This window comes from Biomphalaria glabrata, chromosome 1 (genome assembly GCF_947242115.1).
Source record: "Biomphalaria glabrata chromosome 1, xgBioGlab47.1, whole genome shotgun sequence".
Classification (NCBI taxonomy): domain Eukaryota; kingdom Metazoa; phylum Mollusca; class Gastropoda; family Planorbidae; genus Biomphalaria; species Biomphalaria glabrata.
This window is the reverse complement of record NC_074711.1, coordinates 43,982,886-43,999,430: the sequence shown is the minus strand read 5'-3', so window position 1 is coordinate 43,999,430 and position 16,545 is coordinate 43,982,886. Positions and strand designations below refer to the sequence as shown.

The window sequence follows — 16,545 nt, the reverse complement described above, 5'->3', positions numbered from 1 at the left end:
GGACGTTGAGTAATTACTACAGCAAAAAATACAACTTTTAAATTTTACTATTGAAATAATTGAAAAGGCTTCGCCCCATCCACATTTGTCATACCCCACACAGTTGGAGAAACACTGCTGTATAACATGCAAGTTTTTTAATGGGCTTGATCGTCATTTCATCCTATTCGTGTTTAGCAAGAGGGCTTGTAGCAGGCCTGGTCTGTTCACGTATCATACGTCAATAGTACGATAGTACGTCAGTCGACAGAAATTTATCAATTAAGAATCGCATTGTTGAAGACATTGAAAAGTCTTATTAAAAAAAAACGCTTGAATCGATCTTGTAGTTAATGGGGAAAAGTTCTATTTATAATTAATAATTTAATTTCATTAATTTTGCTAATAATGCCGTTTTAATAATAAATTTTGAAAGAATTTCAATGCAAATATAGATTAAAGTATGTTTGGGTATCTAGCTAATCACTGATTCTCGTCCAAGTTGTCTGCTTTTTCCAAAGTATATTTTTTTTTCCACTTGGGTGTCACCCCCCTGGTGGGTGTCACCCAGTGCGGACCTCACCCTCCGCACCTGCCTAGTGACGCCACTGCCTATATGTATTTCTTTATCCATGGCTTATATTCAAATATTCCATACGCACTAATTGTTTTCGCATTTTGGTGACACTCTATCACGTGATTTTTTGTTTTATTTTAATAATGAAGGATTTTCATAAATGGGATCTCCGTTGTATTCGGAAGCTGTGTATTTAAAAAAAAGAAATAATGTCTGTGTTCTTAGAATCCCATTGCTAAACCACTCTCTATCTAAGGTTAAACCACTCTCTATCTAGGGTTAAACTACTGCTAAACTCTTAGGGTTTGAGCACAAAGTAGTTTTCTAGTAGTAAGTTGGCGACAATCATTTTTCTACTTCGCGTCCTTGACATTGTTTATTCCGTATTGATAGAACTAAAGTTAGAAAAAACTCTTCAAATCGTTCTCTTTTCATTTCTTTTCTTTTTCACGTAGACTCAAGGCTCCAATATACCACCACCACATTCCTCTTCTCCACCTCTCTCTCTCTCTCTCTCTCTCTCTCTCTCTCTCTCTCTCTCAGTGTATTTAGTATTGCTTTAGGAAGGTAACCCGGATGTAATAAACCATGATGTAAACAATGAGCACGTGACTTAACTTTATAATAAAAATAGACAACCATTTTTTTGTTACTCTTATTTCAATACAACTAGCAGTAAAATTATTTTTATCGAATGGATTAGATAATTTATATAAAAAAAAAACACCAAAAACAAGGTTACAAAGACAGTTTGTGTAAAAAACAAACTCAAAATCGGCCCCCGAAGTGGTCCACCCAGGCAGGTAAAAAGGCAGGTTTCAATATTTTCAGAAAGAACATCAGAATGAAATTCTATCACAGACAAATGACAGAGAAGAATGGAGAAAGAAGGTTGACAGATCTTGGGTGGTGCCCCAGCGGTCCAGCAGACCAATGGTTATGTGAAAGTGAATGTGAAGTTAGATGTGAACCTGGCCTAACTGATGTCTTATAATGAATATCTAATTGGTCTAATTGTTTTGTAAAGGGTCAATCTCTTATTCAAATCCTCATTAAAAAAAAATTCATTCCTTTAGTTACGTGTACTATAACTGTAATGTCACAGTACAGTTCACGCGACAATATGAAAAATTATTTTTTAATTGTTGTTTTAAATTCTGTCCAACTTATATGCATACTAAATAGATTTTTTCTCTTTAAAAAAAGTAAACATTTTTTTGTGTAAATGTAGTAGTCAGTAGGACAGAACTTACTTAACGTAGCAATACAAATGTTAAAAAAATATTTTTTTTTTGACAAAAAATCTAAACTCATTTGCATAAATGTGTTAAAAAATATGGTAAATTATTATCTCTCCACTAAACAGCCTTCCGTGTTTGTTACTATTAGCAGTGAATAGTTGTAAAAGTGGTTAATTTTTATGAAAAAACTGCTTGCGTCAGTGATTAAAAAATTAGTTTTTTCGCTATCAGAAAAGAAAAAAATTTGCCGTTGCATCAGAACTTTGAATGGTCTATATTAGTCTATAATATTATGATGTCGGATTTTCACTATCTTTTCTAGTTTACGAGATCTAAACGGGACGGACGGACAGACATTCCCCTCAAAACTAATAGCGTCTTTTCCCCATTTCAGGGGCCGCCAATAATGATTAGAAAAAATACAACATAGTAATTTCAAAGTTCAACATTAAGTCGGAAATAGAATTGAGAGAAAGAATTATAGGTAGTACCTTTTTCAGACCTTACGATCTATGGGGCAGATTATGTAAACCTCACCTGTTTCAATGGCCATCGGTGACGAGGCGTCATGTGATCTGCACAATAAACAACCGACCTAATTTATGTCAGGTACCAAGTGAGTTGGGTGGGCTCAGAGAGTCCTAAAAAAATTGCAATGTTCAAAATCCCAGTATTCAGAAGAATTTGAACTTGGAACCACTCGGTTTGAATGCCAAGCGTTTTATCACTCAACCATCACGCACCACGTTGGACATAACAGCTGGACAAAATCATTCGACATTATCTTTGGGCGTTATCAGAACCAGATTTACATTTGATTGGGCCCTAAGCTATTTGAGATATGGATCTATTTTTAAGTCCAGATATTAAAGTATCAATCCTAAATATGATTTTCGAATACCTGAACTTGACATACAAGTGATTTACAATGAAGAAGTAGACAGAAAGTGAATAAATACATGTTAAAATTAAAATCAATACTATTCAGAGAAAACTCACTCTGTTAATTTTACCCCCCCCCCTCTCCCTAAGAAAAAAAGTGGTTCCCCTAGGGCTATAGCTTGCACTGAACATTTGACTTAATAATATTTTTTTTTTAAAGTTTGATAACAGAGCTTACTGAGTAAGTAAGACTAAGAAAGTCAATTGTTGCTTTCTCAGCCATGCGTCACACATGAGGTATTCGTAGTCAAGGCACGGAGCGTCTCATTTTGAATGTATGACTGAACAGGGGAAATAACCTCATCGATAAGAGAGATAACTCGATCGATACACTTTCACCCCCAACTTTTGTTAAACCAAAATAGGTCAGTACTGGGTACTTAAAGGTAGATATATTCAATGACTTTCCCAGCAAACCTTTGCCTCGTTTTCATGTCTATTACTAAAAAACACAATGTATATCGTCTGCCAGAAAGTTAACTCTCCAGATTGTGAAACAAGGGAAGTTAAAGTATCGGTAATGACGTCCGGGTCAGGACAGGATCTACTTCTAGCCAAGTGTTAACTTCACCTAACACACTAAGTATCAAGAACCACATGTTGATAACACTTGCAGGTATTAAGTCTTTGATTTTAAACTTGCGCGAATGCGAGTGAGAAATTGATTACGGAGAGAAAGAATTTAAAAGAGAAAAAAAAAATATTTAATTACACCCGCCTGGAGAGAAAGGCTCAGCCTTAACCCATAGACATAGAAATATAGGTCAGTGTCCTCACCCTTATTTAAACAAGAAAAACATTTCAAAAAAAAAACTTTAAAAAAAAAAGACAATATTCCTTCATACAACTTATAGAGCGATTTTTTTTTCTCTTAATCACAATGTTAGATTTTTAAAAATATTGGATAATTTTTACCATGCCCCCTTCATTCCCTCCTGCAAGAAAGAATTCTGGTTAAGTGAATATATAGATCTACTAGATTTCATAACATTCCAATAACAGGCCTTTAGATCTACACCTAGAAGACGATGTGCAAATGTTCCTATCCAAATTTAAATTTATTTCTATTTTTACTTTAAAAAAAAGATAACTGTGAAACTTGAGTTTTCCTTATGTGACCAACGAGCTTGTATTTGTATTTCCCAACTATATATAGCAACTGTCAAATTTATAGGGAAATTGTTAGAGCCATTTTCAAGATTCGTGTCAAGGTTTTCCATCCACCCACCCAGAAGGTTCCAGGTTCAACTAAGATACGAGGTATTGCAAAACAATCATAAGGCATATCAAATGGAAAATATTGATATCTACATCTATATATATACAGACAGACAGACAGACAGACAGACAGACAGATAGATAGATAGATAGATAGATAGATAGATAGATAGATAGATAGATAGATAGATAGATAGATAGATAGATAGATTTGATTAACAAGTCCAGCCTTGGGCTACTGATTTTCTAAAGGCGAGTAGACCCTATATATTCGTCCAGTTGTGTACAAAGTATTTCACAAAATCCAATAACCATTCGCAAAGCAATGTAATTAATTAGAAGCATTTTAGGAAGAGACTCACCGTGGTTAATGTTTTGATAGCTCGCTCTAACTTGAATGGAATTTGACTCACTGAGAACTTGTTCATCTTGAATCACGTGACAGAATCCTACTGCGCTATCTTCATGTTGTTGCTGTACTGGTTCAAGCTGCTTATTACCAAGATTAGCGGCCCCCGGACTAAACGTTGACATGAGGTTTCTGGAGAGCTCAGGTGAGTTGGATGAGGACGAAGAAGATGATGTTGATGATCGAGAGGCATTTGTTTTATGTTGTTTTTGGTCATCTGGGACAAGAAACTCATCTTTTTCCTGTTCTGGAAGAGCCTCATGTTTAATTTGGTCATCTTTGTCATGTTCTGGAACAAGAATATCATGTTTGAAATTGTCATCTTTGTCATGTTCTGGGACAAGAATATCATGTTTAACATTGTTATCTTTGTCATGTTCTGGAACAAGAATCTCATGTTTGACAGTGTCATCTTTGTCATGTTCTGGGACAAAAATCTCAGGTTTGACATTGTCATCTTTGTCATGTTCTGGAACAAGAATCTCATGTTTGACATTGTCATCTTTGTCATGTTCTGGAACAAGAATCTCATGTTTGACATTGTCATCTTTGTCATGTTCTGGGACAAGAATCTCAGGTTTGATATTGTCATCTTTGTCATGTTCTGGGACAAGAATCTCAGGTTTAATAAGATCTTCTTTTCTCTGATTAGGGTCAAGAATTTCTACATTAATGTGAGTAACATTTTGATTGCCTGTGATATAAAAGTACTCTTCGCTATGGTGAATAGCCTTGCTGTCAAATAAAACAAAATTGTCTTCAGTGTTGAATGTTTGATTGCCAGGTACGTAAAAAAACTGTTCCGTGTGACAAATCGTTTGTGTGTCAAAGGTTAAAAGTTTATCTTGGCAGTCAGAAAGGGTTTGGTGGTCAGGAACAAACACATTTCTTTCACAGGGCTGGATGGTTTCAAAGTTGGTTTCAAACTGAACACCTTGGTCCTGAATGCTCCCTTGATTGTCGCAGGTCTCCAGGACGTCCACAACGATGTCGCTCTGATCACTTTCACTGTCACACTTTGTGGGCTCCTCGTCTTCAGAGTCTGACGTGTACCTGGAATGTTCATCTGTCAACTCAGGATTGTCATCGTATTGGTTCTTAGCATCAATATTGATGAGTGTCCCCCATCTTTTGACTTGGTCGTTTACTTGGGGCTGATTATTGACATCTATGTAGGAATCAATAGGAATCACTTCATTAAAACTCTGAAAGTCGTAGGGAATGACTCCAAAGTCTGCGTTGGAACCGTTTTGAACATCCTCGTTCGTATTCTGAGAATCAAATAAAACGTCTTCATAATCGTTGGAAGTTTTCTTCTTATTGACGTGTTCTATTGAAGCAGCTTTAATTTCATTAACTAGTAAAGCTGCATTCTCATAGTCTCCCGAAACCGAGCCAGGAAAATCAGTTGTGTGACTTGAATTTGAGCTCAATATAGTGTCTTTTTTACTAAGAGTTATTGCTTTAGCAGTGAAATATTCTGGAGTTAGTTCATCAGCATTGAAGTCGTCGGGAGACATTTCATCACCTTTAAAGTAATCGGGAGTTGGTTCATCTGCGTAGGAGTAGTCTTGGGTTATTTCATTATTATTGAAATAATCTGAGAATAAATCAGTCGTATTAAAGTAATTGTCAGATATTTCAGAGCTTTGGAAGTAATCTGGTTCGGGCTCAGTTTCTTTAAAGTCATTGGCAGATATTTCAGGAGACATTTCATCCGCATTAATTCCAGCCGAAACTGTGACCTGAACATTTTCATAATCCTCGGGGATGGTCTCGCTAGTCACGTTGAAGCAGTTCGGAACTGTTGTTGTAACATTTTCATAGCCACTAGAGGTTACTTCTGTCACGTGGTCGGAATGTTTAGACTCCAGTGATGTTTTTGATCCGTTGTTCGGGAATTTAATCTCAAACATTTCTTTCTCGTTTTTCTTATTGCCTCGCACATCGTCTGATGAACTGGAAGAGCTGTTAGTATCGTCTGCTCGGGAATTGTTTTTCTTTCTTTTCTTCTCCTGAGGAGAGTCGTGTTCTTGTTTTCTCCAGCTTCTGGTCAGACGTTCAAGCAAGCCGACATGTTTCTTCTCGTCTGCTCTCGTTTTGACTTCTGTTGTCTTTGAATCTATAAATTTGAATTGATCAGAAGTGATGTCTGTGATGTCTGTCACTGGCCTGGAGAAATCTGTTTCCTTTGAGTTTACCTTGACTGAATGTGATATGGTGTCTCCATTTTTCTTTTTTCTTTTCGACGTTTTATCGTGGTTTGACCCATCTGGTGCTAGCGAGCTACTGAGTGAGTCTTTGGTTTGATATTTGGTTGCAGGGAACGTAACGTCAACCGCTCGTTCATTATACTTGAATGGCTCACTTGATCTGTTGTTACCTCTACCATTGGAGAGGTGATCACTATTGTCCAGGAATGGCGGTTCCAAGCCAACGCTAAAAGAAGGATCAAGCCTTCGGAAAGTCCCACTGGACGTGGAAGAATATTTCTGCCGACGACTCTCTAAGTCATATTTTCCAGACATTTTTCTGTGAAATTAGTGTCAGGTGTGAACTTGCACAGACAATGTCAACACCAGTTTCATGTCCAAGAAGTGAGTCGAGTCTAACACTGTCTGGTATCAGGTTTCTGCTCAGTTCCTAGCTCGAGTCTTTGATCACGATTGGAACATATAAGGAGAGAAAGCAGGCCAGGGAAGAGAGGATTATAAACGTGTGGCACTAGTATTCATAGAGCTCCAGAGATTGGTTGAGACGTAGTTGAATAGAGTTTGAATGGAATGTACTCTGTGGAGATATAAGAACAGAAAACAAGCTAGAAATCGACATAAATATTTAAAGTCACATGTCATATACATTGTACACACACACACACACACATATATATATATATATATATATATATATATATATATATATATATATATATATATATATATATATAGAGAGAGAGAGAGAGAGAGAGAGAGAATGAGAAAGAGAGAAAGAGAGAAAGAGAGATAGATTGAGGGAGGGAGAAAAAAAGAAAGAAAGAAATTGAAGATCTGATGCGCAATATATCAATTTAATATTTCGAGCCAGTAAAAATTTCATAATTAGAAATGAATCTCCTGGTCATTAGAGTTAAAGTATCGACACTAACACATGTACCCCAGAAGTCATGTGTACCTCATTGTGTACGAGATTACACAAGTCTAACAATACAATTAACATGAATGTACTGAGACTTTGTTTGTCTCAGAATAAACTTTCAATGAATACAGGTCTACTTACACAGACATTGCAAATCTCATTGGAAATATTTCACGCAAAAAATCTTATTATGTTTTTTAGTATAAGGTATAGATCAAGATCAAAATGAGACATATTATCTTTCCTACTACAGTCCGTAAAAAAGCTCGCATTTGTGTACACTTACATTTATGGACAATTAAAACAAATATACACCACTAATGAAAGCCAACCTTTTTTTTTCCCTATTCAAACTCTGCTCAGCAGAAAAAGAAATTCCGACTTGACTTTTCCTTTTCCTTTTGAGTAAAATGTCAACCTTACAGTTAAAGGGCAAGTTCACGCACCTCCCGCTGAACCTCGGGGGCGGGGGCCCCTACCTAAGAATTACCAATTGGACTGTTCCCTGGTCATGCTCTGTTTAGCCTTTTAGTATTTCCCTTAAGATATTCCATCGCACAGGAAGAGGGCAAAGAATGTATCCCAGGGTCAAGTCCAGTATCAAGCTCTAACACCAGGGGAGCACACAGCAGTCAAGGAAGTAAGGAACTTAGTTGTACAATATGAATGCAGTGCTATGTCGTATTGGTGGAAATGGTATTTCTAGATACACTTTAAGGCTATAGCCTAGGCTGTTGTTTTTTATATAATTTAATAGCTGAGACATTTCTTTTTTAAAAGTCGAGATAGAATTAAATATCTGAGGTTTTCTCTATAACAATGTAAAGAATAGATTACTAGGTCCAACAAATGTATTAATTAATATCCAATATCTAATCACATAAAAACATTCACTTACTTGAAAACCTTTAGTTAAGGTTAAGTATTCGTAAATTTTAAGATTTAATTTTGAATCGTAAACATCAGTAATTTGATACCATTGGGCAGCATTCTGATATAAAATGTATATAGTTTGCGCTTAAGATTGTCGTAGCGATGGTCAGAAGTTCAAATCACAGTCGCAATTCCCTCGTGCCCCCCTGCCCTAGGCATTTTTCTTTTTGGACAGGACTTCTGTTACGATTGAATTTAGAATTAATCATAAATAGATCGAGATAAATTCTAAAATTTAAATGAGTTACAGATGTATCTCTGCGTAATATATCCGACACTATAATAGTTTAAATATGTCTCAACATTCTAATACATAAATGGTCATGTGATAATAATGAGTTAATGCAAACCTAGATTACAAGTGGATTATAGCGCTTACATAACCTACAAGCACACACACTGTAAAGTCAAATATAGATCCATTTCGTTGTAACAATGAATTTCTAGAGAAGTCTTCACTAGGTCCCATAACTATCGTAAGACGCACAAGGGGACAGGGTTACCTACCCCTTATAGATGCACTGTGTGCGCACAGCGAAAAGAAAATTTGACAATATTTTTTTTTTTCTAGACCCGCCTTCCATTCCAGGACATGCGCATAACAGATTGCCCCCCCCCCCCCCATTTTTTTCTCAGACAATTATAGGACGAGGGGAGGGGCTCCGAAGGAGTGGGGAAAGAAAGGTGTGGACATTTTCGTATATGGTTTGGGGAGGAGGGGGGCATTGGTTCAAGTGACCAGCATAAGTGTTTAGTCCATGGAGTTTCAGTAATACCATTTCGTATTTTTACATGAGCGAAGTATACATACACTAAATATATGGACTTAAATACATGCATTTTTCACTTGGCATTGAAAACTATAGATAGGACTGTAAGCCTAAGTAACTAAAGATACATCAGTAGGACTATTTCAATCATGGGCGAAGCCAGGGGGGGGTTCTTTGGGTTCAACCCCTCCCCCCGAAATGAAATCCCCCTCCCCCCCTGGGATCGGAATTCAGTAACTCATTTTTTGCTTTGATTTTGTTTATTTTGGGTGTCATTTTAATACTATACCATCACTTGTCCCAGCGCAGCCAAGGGGTTTTGAGTTTTAAAAAAACCTACTAGGGGGGTTTTGAGTTTAAAATCCACTACCAGGGGGGGGGGGGGTTGAGTTTAAAACCCTCTACCAGGGTTTTTTGCAGTTAAATCCCTCTCTTCTAAAAACAAAACAAAAAAAATGCAAACGACAATCCCCAAATTCCAAGAGCACAGTTAAGGAAGATTTTGATTTTAAAACCTCCTATTCAATAAAAATAAAGCAAATTACACACTCAAAATTCTATGAGCGTAGCCAAAGGGTTTTGAGTTTAACCTCCCGCCCCTTTTCAGTAGGGTTTGAAGCTAAAAAATACCTCTTCAATCTAAAACAAGGTTACAAAAGACAGTTTGTGTGGAAACACAAACTCAAAATCGGCCCCCGAAGTGGTCTACCCAGGCAGGCTTCAATATTTTCAGAAAGAACATCCGAATGAAATTATATCCAAGACAAATGAGGGATAAGAATGGAGAAAGAAGGTTAACAGAATTTGTGTAGTGCCCCAACGGTCCCGCAGATCAAAGGATAGGTGAAAGTGAATGTAAAGTTAGATGTGAACCTGGCCTAACTAGTTCCCCTTTCAGACCTCGTGGTCTATAGGGCAGATAATGTAAAGTTCATCTGTTTTTGTGGCCTACGGTTAACGAGGGTGTCATGTAGCCAGCACAACGACCAACCACCGTTACTCTTGAAATCTTGAAAATCCCAGTCTTCACCAGGATTCGAACCCGGGACCCCCGGTTCGGAAGCCAAGCGCTTTACCGCTCAGCCACCGCGCCTCCCCTGGCCTAACTGATGTCTTATAATTGATCTAATTGTTTTGAAAAGGCTCAATCTCTTATACGAATCGTAAAAAAAAAAAAAAAATAGATGCGCAATAAAACAAAATTTACAAAAATGAAGTTTACAAGATTACTATTCTTTTTAAATTAGGTCTAACTTGTAATGCATACTAATTAGCTTTTTCTCTTTAAAAAAACTGCTTGCATAACTGATTTAAAAATTAGATTTTTCGCTATCAGAAAAAAAAAGTTTGAAGCTAAAAAATAACTCTTCAATATAAAAAAAGCAAATTACGCACTCAAAATGCTATGAGAGTTGCCAAAAGGGGTTTTGAGTTTAAACCCCCTTTCATCGGGGTTTGATGTTAAAACAATACCTCTTTAATAAAAAAAAAACAAATTACACCCTAAAATTATTTGAGCGTAGCTAAGCCAATTGGGGGTTTTGAGTTTAAACCCTTCTCTTACAGATGGTTTTTCTTAAAAGTTTAAAACCCCTCCAGATGGTTTTGAGTTTTAAAATCCCCCTACAGAGAGTTTTGAGGTTGAAAACCTCAATCTTCAATATTTTTATAAAGCAAATTACATTTACCAAATTCTATGACCGTAGCTAATGGGGTTTTGAATTTAAAAAAAAAATAACTCCAGATATTTTTTAGTTTAAAATCCACAACAGATCATTTTGACGATAAAACTTCCCTTTTCGATATAAAATCTAAAGCAAGCTACAGTCACCTAATTCCAAGAGCGTATTCAAGAGAGGTTACACATTTCTACCAGTGGCGGTTCTCCATTAATAAAGTGCGTTGAATAGTCATCTGCCGAAATTGAAAAACACTAAATGTGGCTCAACAAAGATGGCTAAGACAGAATTTAGGAGTCAGTTATAGAGATCGGGTCTAAATCAAGGAAATCCTAAGCCGAATTGGGAGTCGACCCCTTAGTAAGGTTGTGACAAAGCGTCGCATGAGGTTTGCGGGACATGTTTTCCGACAAAATGAATTACGCATACTAAGGGTTGCGATAATATCCTAGTACAACTTGGCGCCAGTAAGGCAGTAAGAATAGCATTTTCGGTTTTTGAAATAAAACTTTTTAAAAGCAGGAAAATGTACTGTAGATACCTCAGAATATTCATTTTGTTGGCTTTCAATACCAGAAATAGTGCTTGGCATTTACACATACACACATACATAATTTTTTTTCGCGAAAAAAAATCCTGGCTACGCCCATGATTTCAATAATATATATCTGTATGTCTATGTCTTCAACTTGTGATATATCAATAGGCCTGTATAACTTAAGATACATTTGTAGGTCTTGATAACAAAATAATTACGTATATATCTGTAGGGCTATTTAATTCATATGGGATGCAAGAGATATATTTTAAAGTTGAAAGCAAGAAATAAAAATCAAACGTTCTCAATTATGGAGGAGAGAGTTGATTTAAGATTTAGTTCATTTATGATAATTCTTTAACTAAAGACACTATCTAATAATGAATCACATGTAAGCACTTGAAAGGGGTTTGACAATTTTATAGTGGATCTCATCCCCAACCCCCCAACCCCCCCACCCTCCCCATCTGTCAACGTCACTGGGTAGATGATAGGGCGTTGGGTCTGGGTGCTGGGTCGAGCCGAGACCAATCGTAATTGAAGACCTGAACACTGACCTGCAATGTCACAACTTATGGGCAATGGTGACCAATCAATAGTTGCCATATCACGGGTCTGTATGACTTTGTTAGAGAAGACTGTGTCATCCCCTTTGTAACTCTTGTGTAATAGAAAAAGATATTTGTTCTTCTTGAATTGTACATTTTTTCAATGGCGGATAACTCTAAATAACTAGCTATTTGGTGTACAGAAAATAGAAAGTTTTGATTAGCTTTTGGAATGGAAAAAATACGCTAAAATGTGTGCACTCTTTCGCACTATAAAATCACATCTAAGTTTAATGGCAACTGATCTTTAAATGTAGCGTCCTTGACATTGTTTAGAATTGAAATCATAGACATATATATATAGACTGGACGATAAAGTAAAAATTATTATGGGAAACATTTGGGAAAAGATAAGTTTGTATGAGTTATACAGCAGTTATGAGCAGTGTAAAATTAAAAGTATTTATAGTTTGTTTGTTTTTCAGCCATAACCTATATAATTGATAGAACCCCTTCTGTATTATTATATCTCTAATCGTGCCTAATTATAAATAGTTTTAAATGCTAGATTTAGATCTAGTCTATATAAATACTATAGTAAAAAAATACTACTTACTACTAGATCTAGTACTATACTACTATACTATACTATAAACTATAATTGTAATCTGTATAGTCTAGTCTATAGTTAGTATATATAAATATAAATAGTCTAGGACTAGATTCAAGATTGTCACTAGATTCACTAGATTATAATCTATACTTATACTAGATCTAGTCTATAGTCTGCATGCATAGATGATAGACTGACTAGTTTAATAGTTAGTAGTAAAAAGTATGAAAAGTATTAGACCTAGTTATTACAAATATTAGTCATATTTATTAGATTTAGATCTATCAATATTAAACTAGTGACAGTCACGGTGTCAGTGATACTGAATTATTCTGACTTACTGAAACTGAAAGTTAATGTGTATAATATTCAATTTTTTTTTCAACCTTTAGAATTTATCCTTAGCCTATCGTACTACGAACATTAGAGCACGTTCTGCTCATTTTCTTTGACTTTTTTGACTAAAAACTAATTCTAACAATTTGAATCGATAAGACGACCGCCATACATTAATAAAGAAGCCATGTCAACAAATATAGATCCACATCACAAACCTATATATATATTTGCCTATGTCTATGATTATGAAACAAAGGCAAAATATTGGGAATATGGCAGTTTTGTACTTTTCAAAACTAAAGATCATAATTATATATTGGCTGAAATGTTAGTCCTAGAATTTATAGCTCGATTGCCGCCATTTTTTTTTCACATAGATAGAGTACATAAAACATATTTGACTTCCCCCAAATAAAAATAACTTCCTACTTCCAGTCTATGTTTATTTATGTCTATGATTGAAATTTTATAGTGAAAATCTCCAATCAAAGAAGGGAAACAACGCCTATTTCAGAGGCTGGTTAAACACACACACACACACACATACACACACATACACACACATATATATACACACCCACACACATAATTAGAACGCAGTGGTCTTCTAATAAAAGTAACTAGCCTATCTATGATCAAATGACGAGCGGAGAGACTCGAAGTAGTGTAAGTGACCCACCATTTGAAAGAAAGTCCACAAGATCCTTGTGAAATATCAAGTGGCATGAGTCACCGCAGACGTCAGCAGAGATGGTGCAATTCGGGAAACCTGATAGCCAGTGGGAAACTGACCATTATATTCTATTCAGAGAAACAAAAATAACTCCAACAGCGCCTGGTTTCAAGAGCTTGGGGCAGGCAGAAAAACCAAGTGTCGATAACAAAAGCACATGCCTTGATAGCACGACAATCTAAGTTTAAACCCAGTGTCGATAACAAAAGCACATGCCTTGATAGAACGACAATCTAAGTTTAAACCCAGTGTCGATAACAAAAGCACATGCCTTGATAGCACGACAATCTAAGTTTAAACCCAAATTTGAAGGCATGCAAAAATTTGTTTTTTGTTAAAATTGATCTTGATTTTCAACCTGACAGCATAGTGGAGAGGCCTTGGCAACGTGGGAAAAAATCCTCGGAGGCACTTTTCTAACAAAAACTTTAATAACAGGTCATTTATAAACTAAGAGAAACAATAGAGACGAACACACAGTGAAATACTGTTATAATTCTGTTTGGCACATCGCCTTACACAACATGCATGCAGAAAGTTCACACCATCTTGTGCACTGCATGAGACTGGACTCATGGAACTATAGTATAGTTCCATGCTGGACTGTTTGCGAGTGATAAACGGAGTCCACCCAAGTAGGATAACTGAGAAGAAATGTATTCATTTGTACAAAGTTCACATCATCTCACGTTCTCTGTCTCTCAGGTACAAAACGTACACACATTATGTCTCCCACTTCCCAGTCTCGGATCAAGATGACACCTAAAATAACAATGTCGATAACAATACATGAATCAATAAAAATTATACAATTAGTTCATTAATTAGGGAAAATAATATTTTTTTATAGAGAAAATGGAGATAAATATTGCAGTATTGAGACATATTACAGGGCACACTTTGTCAGATTGAAGGTCAAATACATTTCTGACACGCGTGTCACACAAATTTTTTGATTTCAACGAAACCGATCCTCATACCAGCAGACGTTTTGAGGAGCCGGTTAACATGACATCATTGGCCAGGCATGTCCCGCGGTACGTATGTAGACTGCACTGACTTATAAAACAGTTTCTCTTCCGTTTTAGTTCTAGGAACCTTCCTTCATCGTAAGACATTCTTTGTTTTATTTGGTTGTAGTATGTTTCGGATGTTCCTTCAAAATTAAAGGTCCCGCAGAATGGCGTAGGATCTATCTATCTATCTATCTATCTATCTATCTATCTATCTATCTATCTATCTATCTATCTATCTATCTATCTATCTATCTTTGTTGTAGAAATTTTATTTTTTTTTCATTTTAATTTAAAACGAACAATTTTTATTGTCACTGTAAACTTTTTACAGACACACAAACACGTGAACACACATATAGCCACGAGCCCTGTGAAACTACAGTATTAAGGCTGGCACTGTCTAAGAAAGGTAATAAGGTATTTTTGTTTCCTTTTCTACTTTTCTACGCACAAGATAATGTAAGTGTATTTCTACTGATGTTTCCCCCTTTTTTTTTTCAAATTGTTTACTGTTTGGAATCTTGTGACCTCTGACCTAGAATGCACGCTTCTATGTCAATGACTGTCGTGTCGGAATGAAAGAAGGATCGGTTTATCTTTGAAATAAACTATGAACTAGAACTGACTGCAAACAGTGTGGACTGCCAGCTCTTGCTGTTCCTCTGTTTTCATATACTGGCAATGGTGAGAATGGGATTCCATTAGAGATTATAGTAGGCTCCTATTGGACATTTGAACATGACAGGCTGCAAGAAATAAATAAATCAAAAGTTGGTCTATTTGGAGTTTCAGATCTATTAAGCTGTTAGGTCTACATTGCTTGTTAATCCATGCCATATACTTTTTATTTTTTATGTTTGTGAATGGGAACACTTTTTATATAGGTCATTCCACTCTCCAGTGTTCTAAAACAAACAGCCCTTGATAAAGTCAATTTGAGTCCTGGACAGTTATCTCCCTTACCTAACTAAACAAGTACGATCATATGATCATATTGACTTTTGTTCTTCAGTTCAAGTACCTATCTTTTTTAGTCACAACCTGTTGCTTTAAACTTGTTTCCATGGTTATTGTTTATCGTTTATGCCACTTCCTGAGTGACAAACGGGTGGTATGTTTATGAGCTGACAGTGTCTTCGTAAGCTCAGGCACGTGCTACGGAATCAAAGCGTGACGGACAATACCGAGCCGGGGAAGGTAGACAAAGTAAACATTGGGCTTTTGTTGAGATTCTTTCAATGTATCAAGGGTGCAGCCAGGATTTTATTTTGGATGGGGGGGGGGGGGGGGTCTTTTTACACACACACATGTATATGAGAATACGCAATTAATCTTCATTAGATTCTGATCCTTCATTATTTCTTATGTTGTTGTTTGTTTGTACCCTACTATAGGTTCTTCCAGAAGTTAGTTGAAAGACACTATACCTCTTGGCTACGCTCAAGGTAACTGTTAGTTGGCTTTAGATTTTGTATCGAAAAGGGGAGTTTCATCGTCGAAAACCACCCGTTGTAGGGAGTTGTAAACTTAAAGCCCCTGGAGGAGTGTTTTAAACTCACCCTCTCCTTCCGGTTAGGCTCATAGAATTAGGGGACTTTAGTTTGCTTTAGTTTCATATTGACAAGGTTTTTTTAAACCTCAAAAACCCTCGGGGGGGGGGGGGGTAAAACTTAAAACCCCTTTGGCTGCATTGGGGCAAGTGATGTCTTAACATTAAAATCTCATCTACTGTAAACAAAATAAAGCAAAAAAAAAAAACAAGTCACAAAAAACCCTACGGGTTGGGGGGGGGGGGGCATTTCGTGTGTGTGTGGGGGGGGTTGATCCCAGACACCCCCACAGGCTACGCCCATGCACTGTATACTCATCTCAAAG

General features: G+C 36.4%; 1 protein-coding gene across 6 annotated transcripts in view; it reads right to left on the bottom strand.

Moving 5' to 3' along the window:
- Positions 1 to 9,011, bottom strand: part of LOC106074894 (uncharacterized) — a 35,367-nt gene extending 26,356 nt beyond the window's left edge. For 2 of the 6 annotated variants that reach the window (XM_056038225.1, XM_013235780.2), the window contains exons 1-2: positions 8,785 to 8,926; positions 4,320 to 7,156 (exon numbers count right to left, since the gene is read on the bottom strand). In XM_056038225.1, coding sequence (XP_055894200.1) covers positions 4,320 to 6,894 — 2,575 coding nt within the window. In that variant the 5' untranslated portion in view covers positions 6,895 to 7,156; positions 8,785 to 8,926. Of the gene's footprint in view, positions 1 to 4,319; positions 7,157 to 8,399; positions 8,652 to 8,784 lie in introns of those variants that run through there. The other 4 variants (XM_056038239.1, XM_056038234.1, XM_056038229.1 and 1 more) reach the window with 4 other exon arrangements.
- Between the last annotated feature and the right edge of the window lie 7,534 nt (positions 9,012 to 16,545).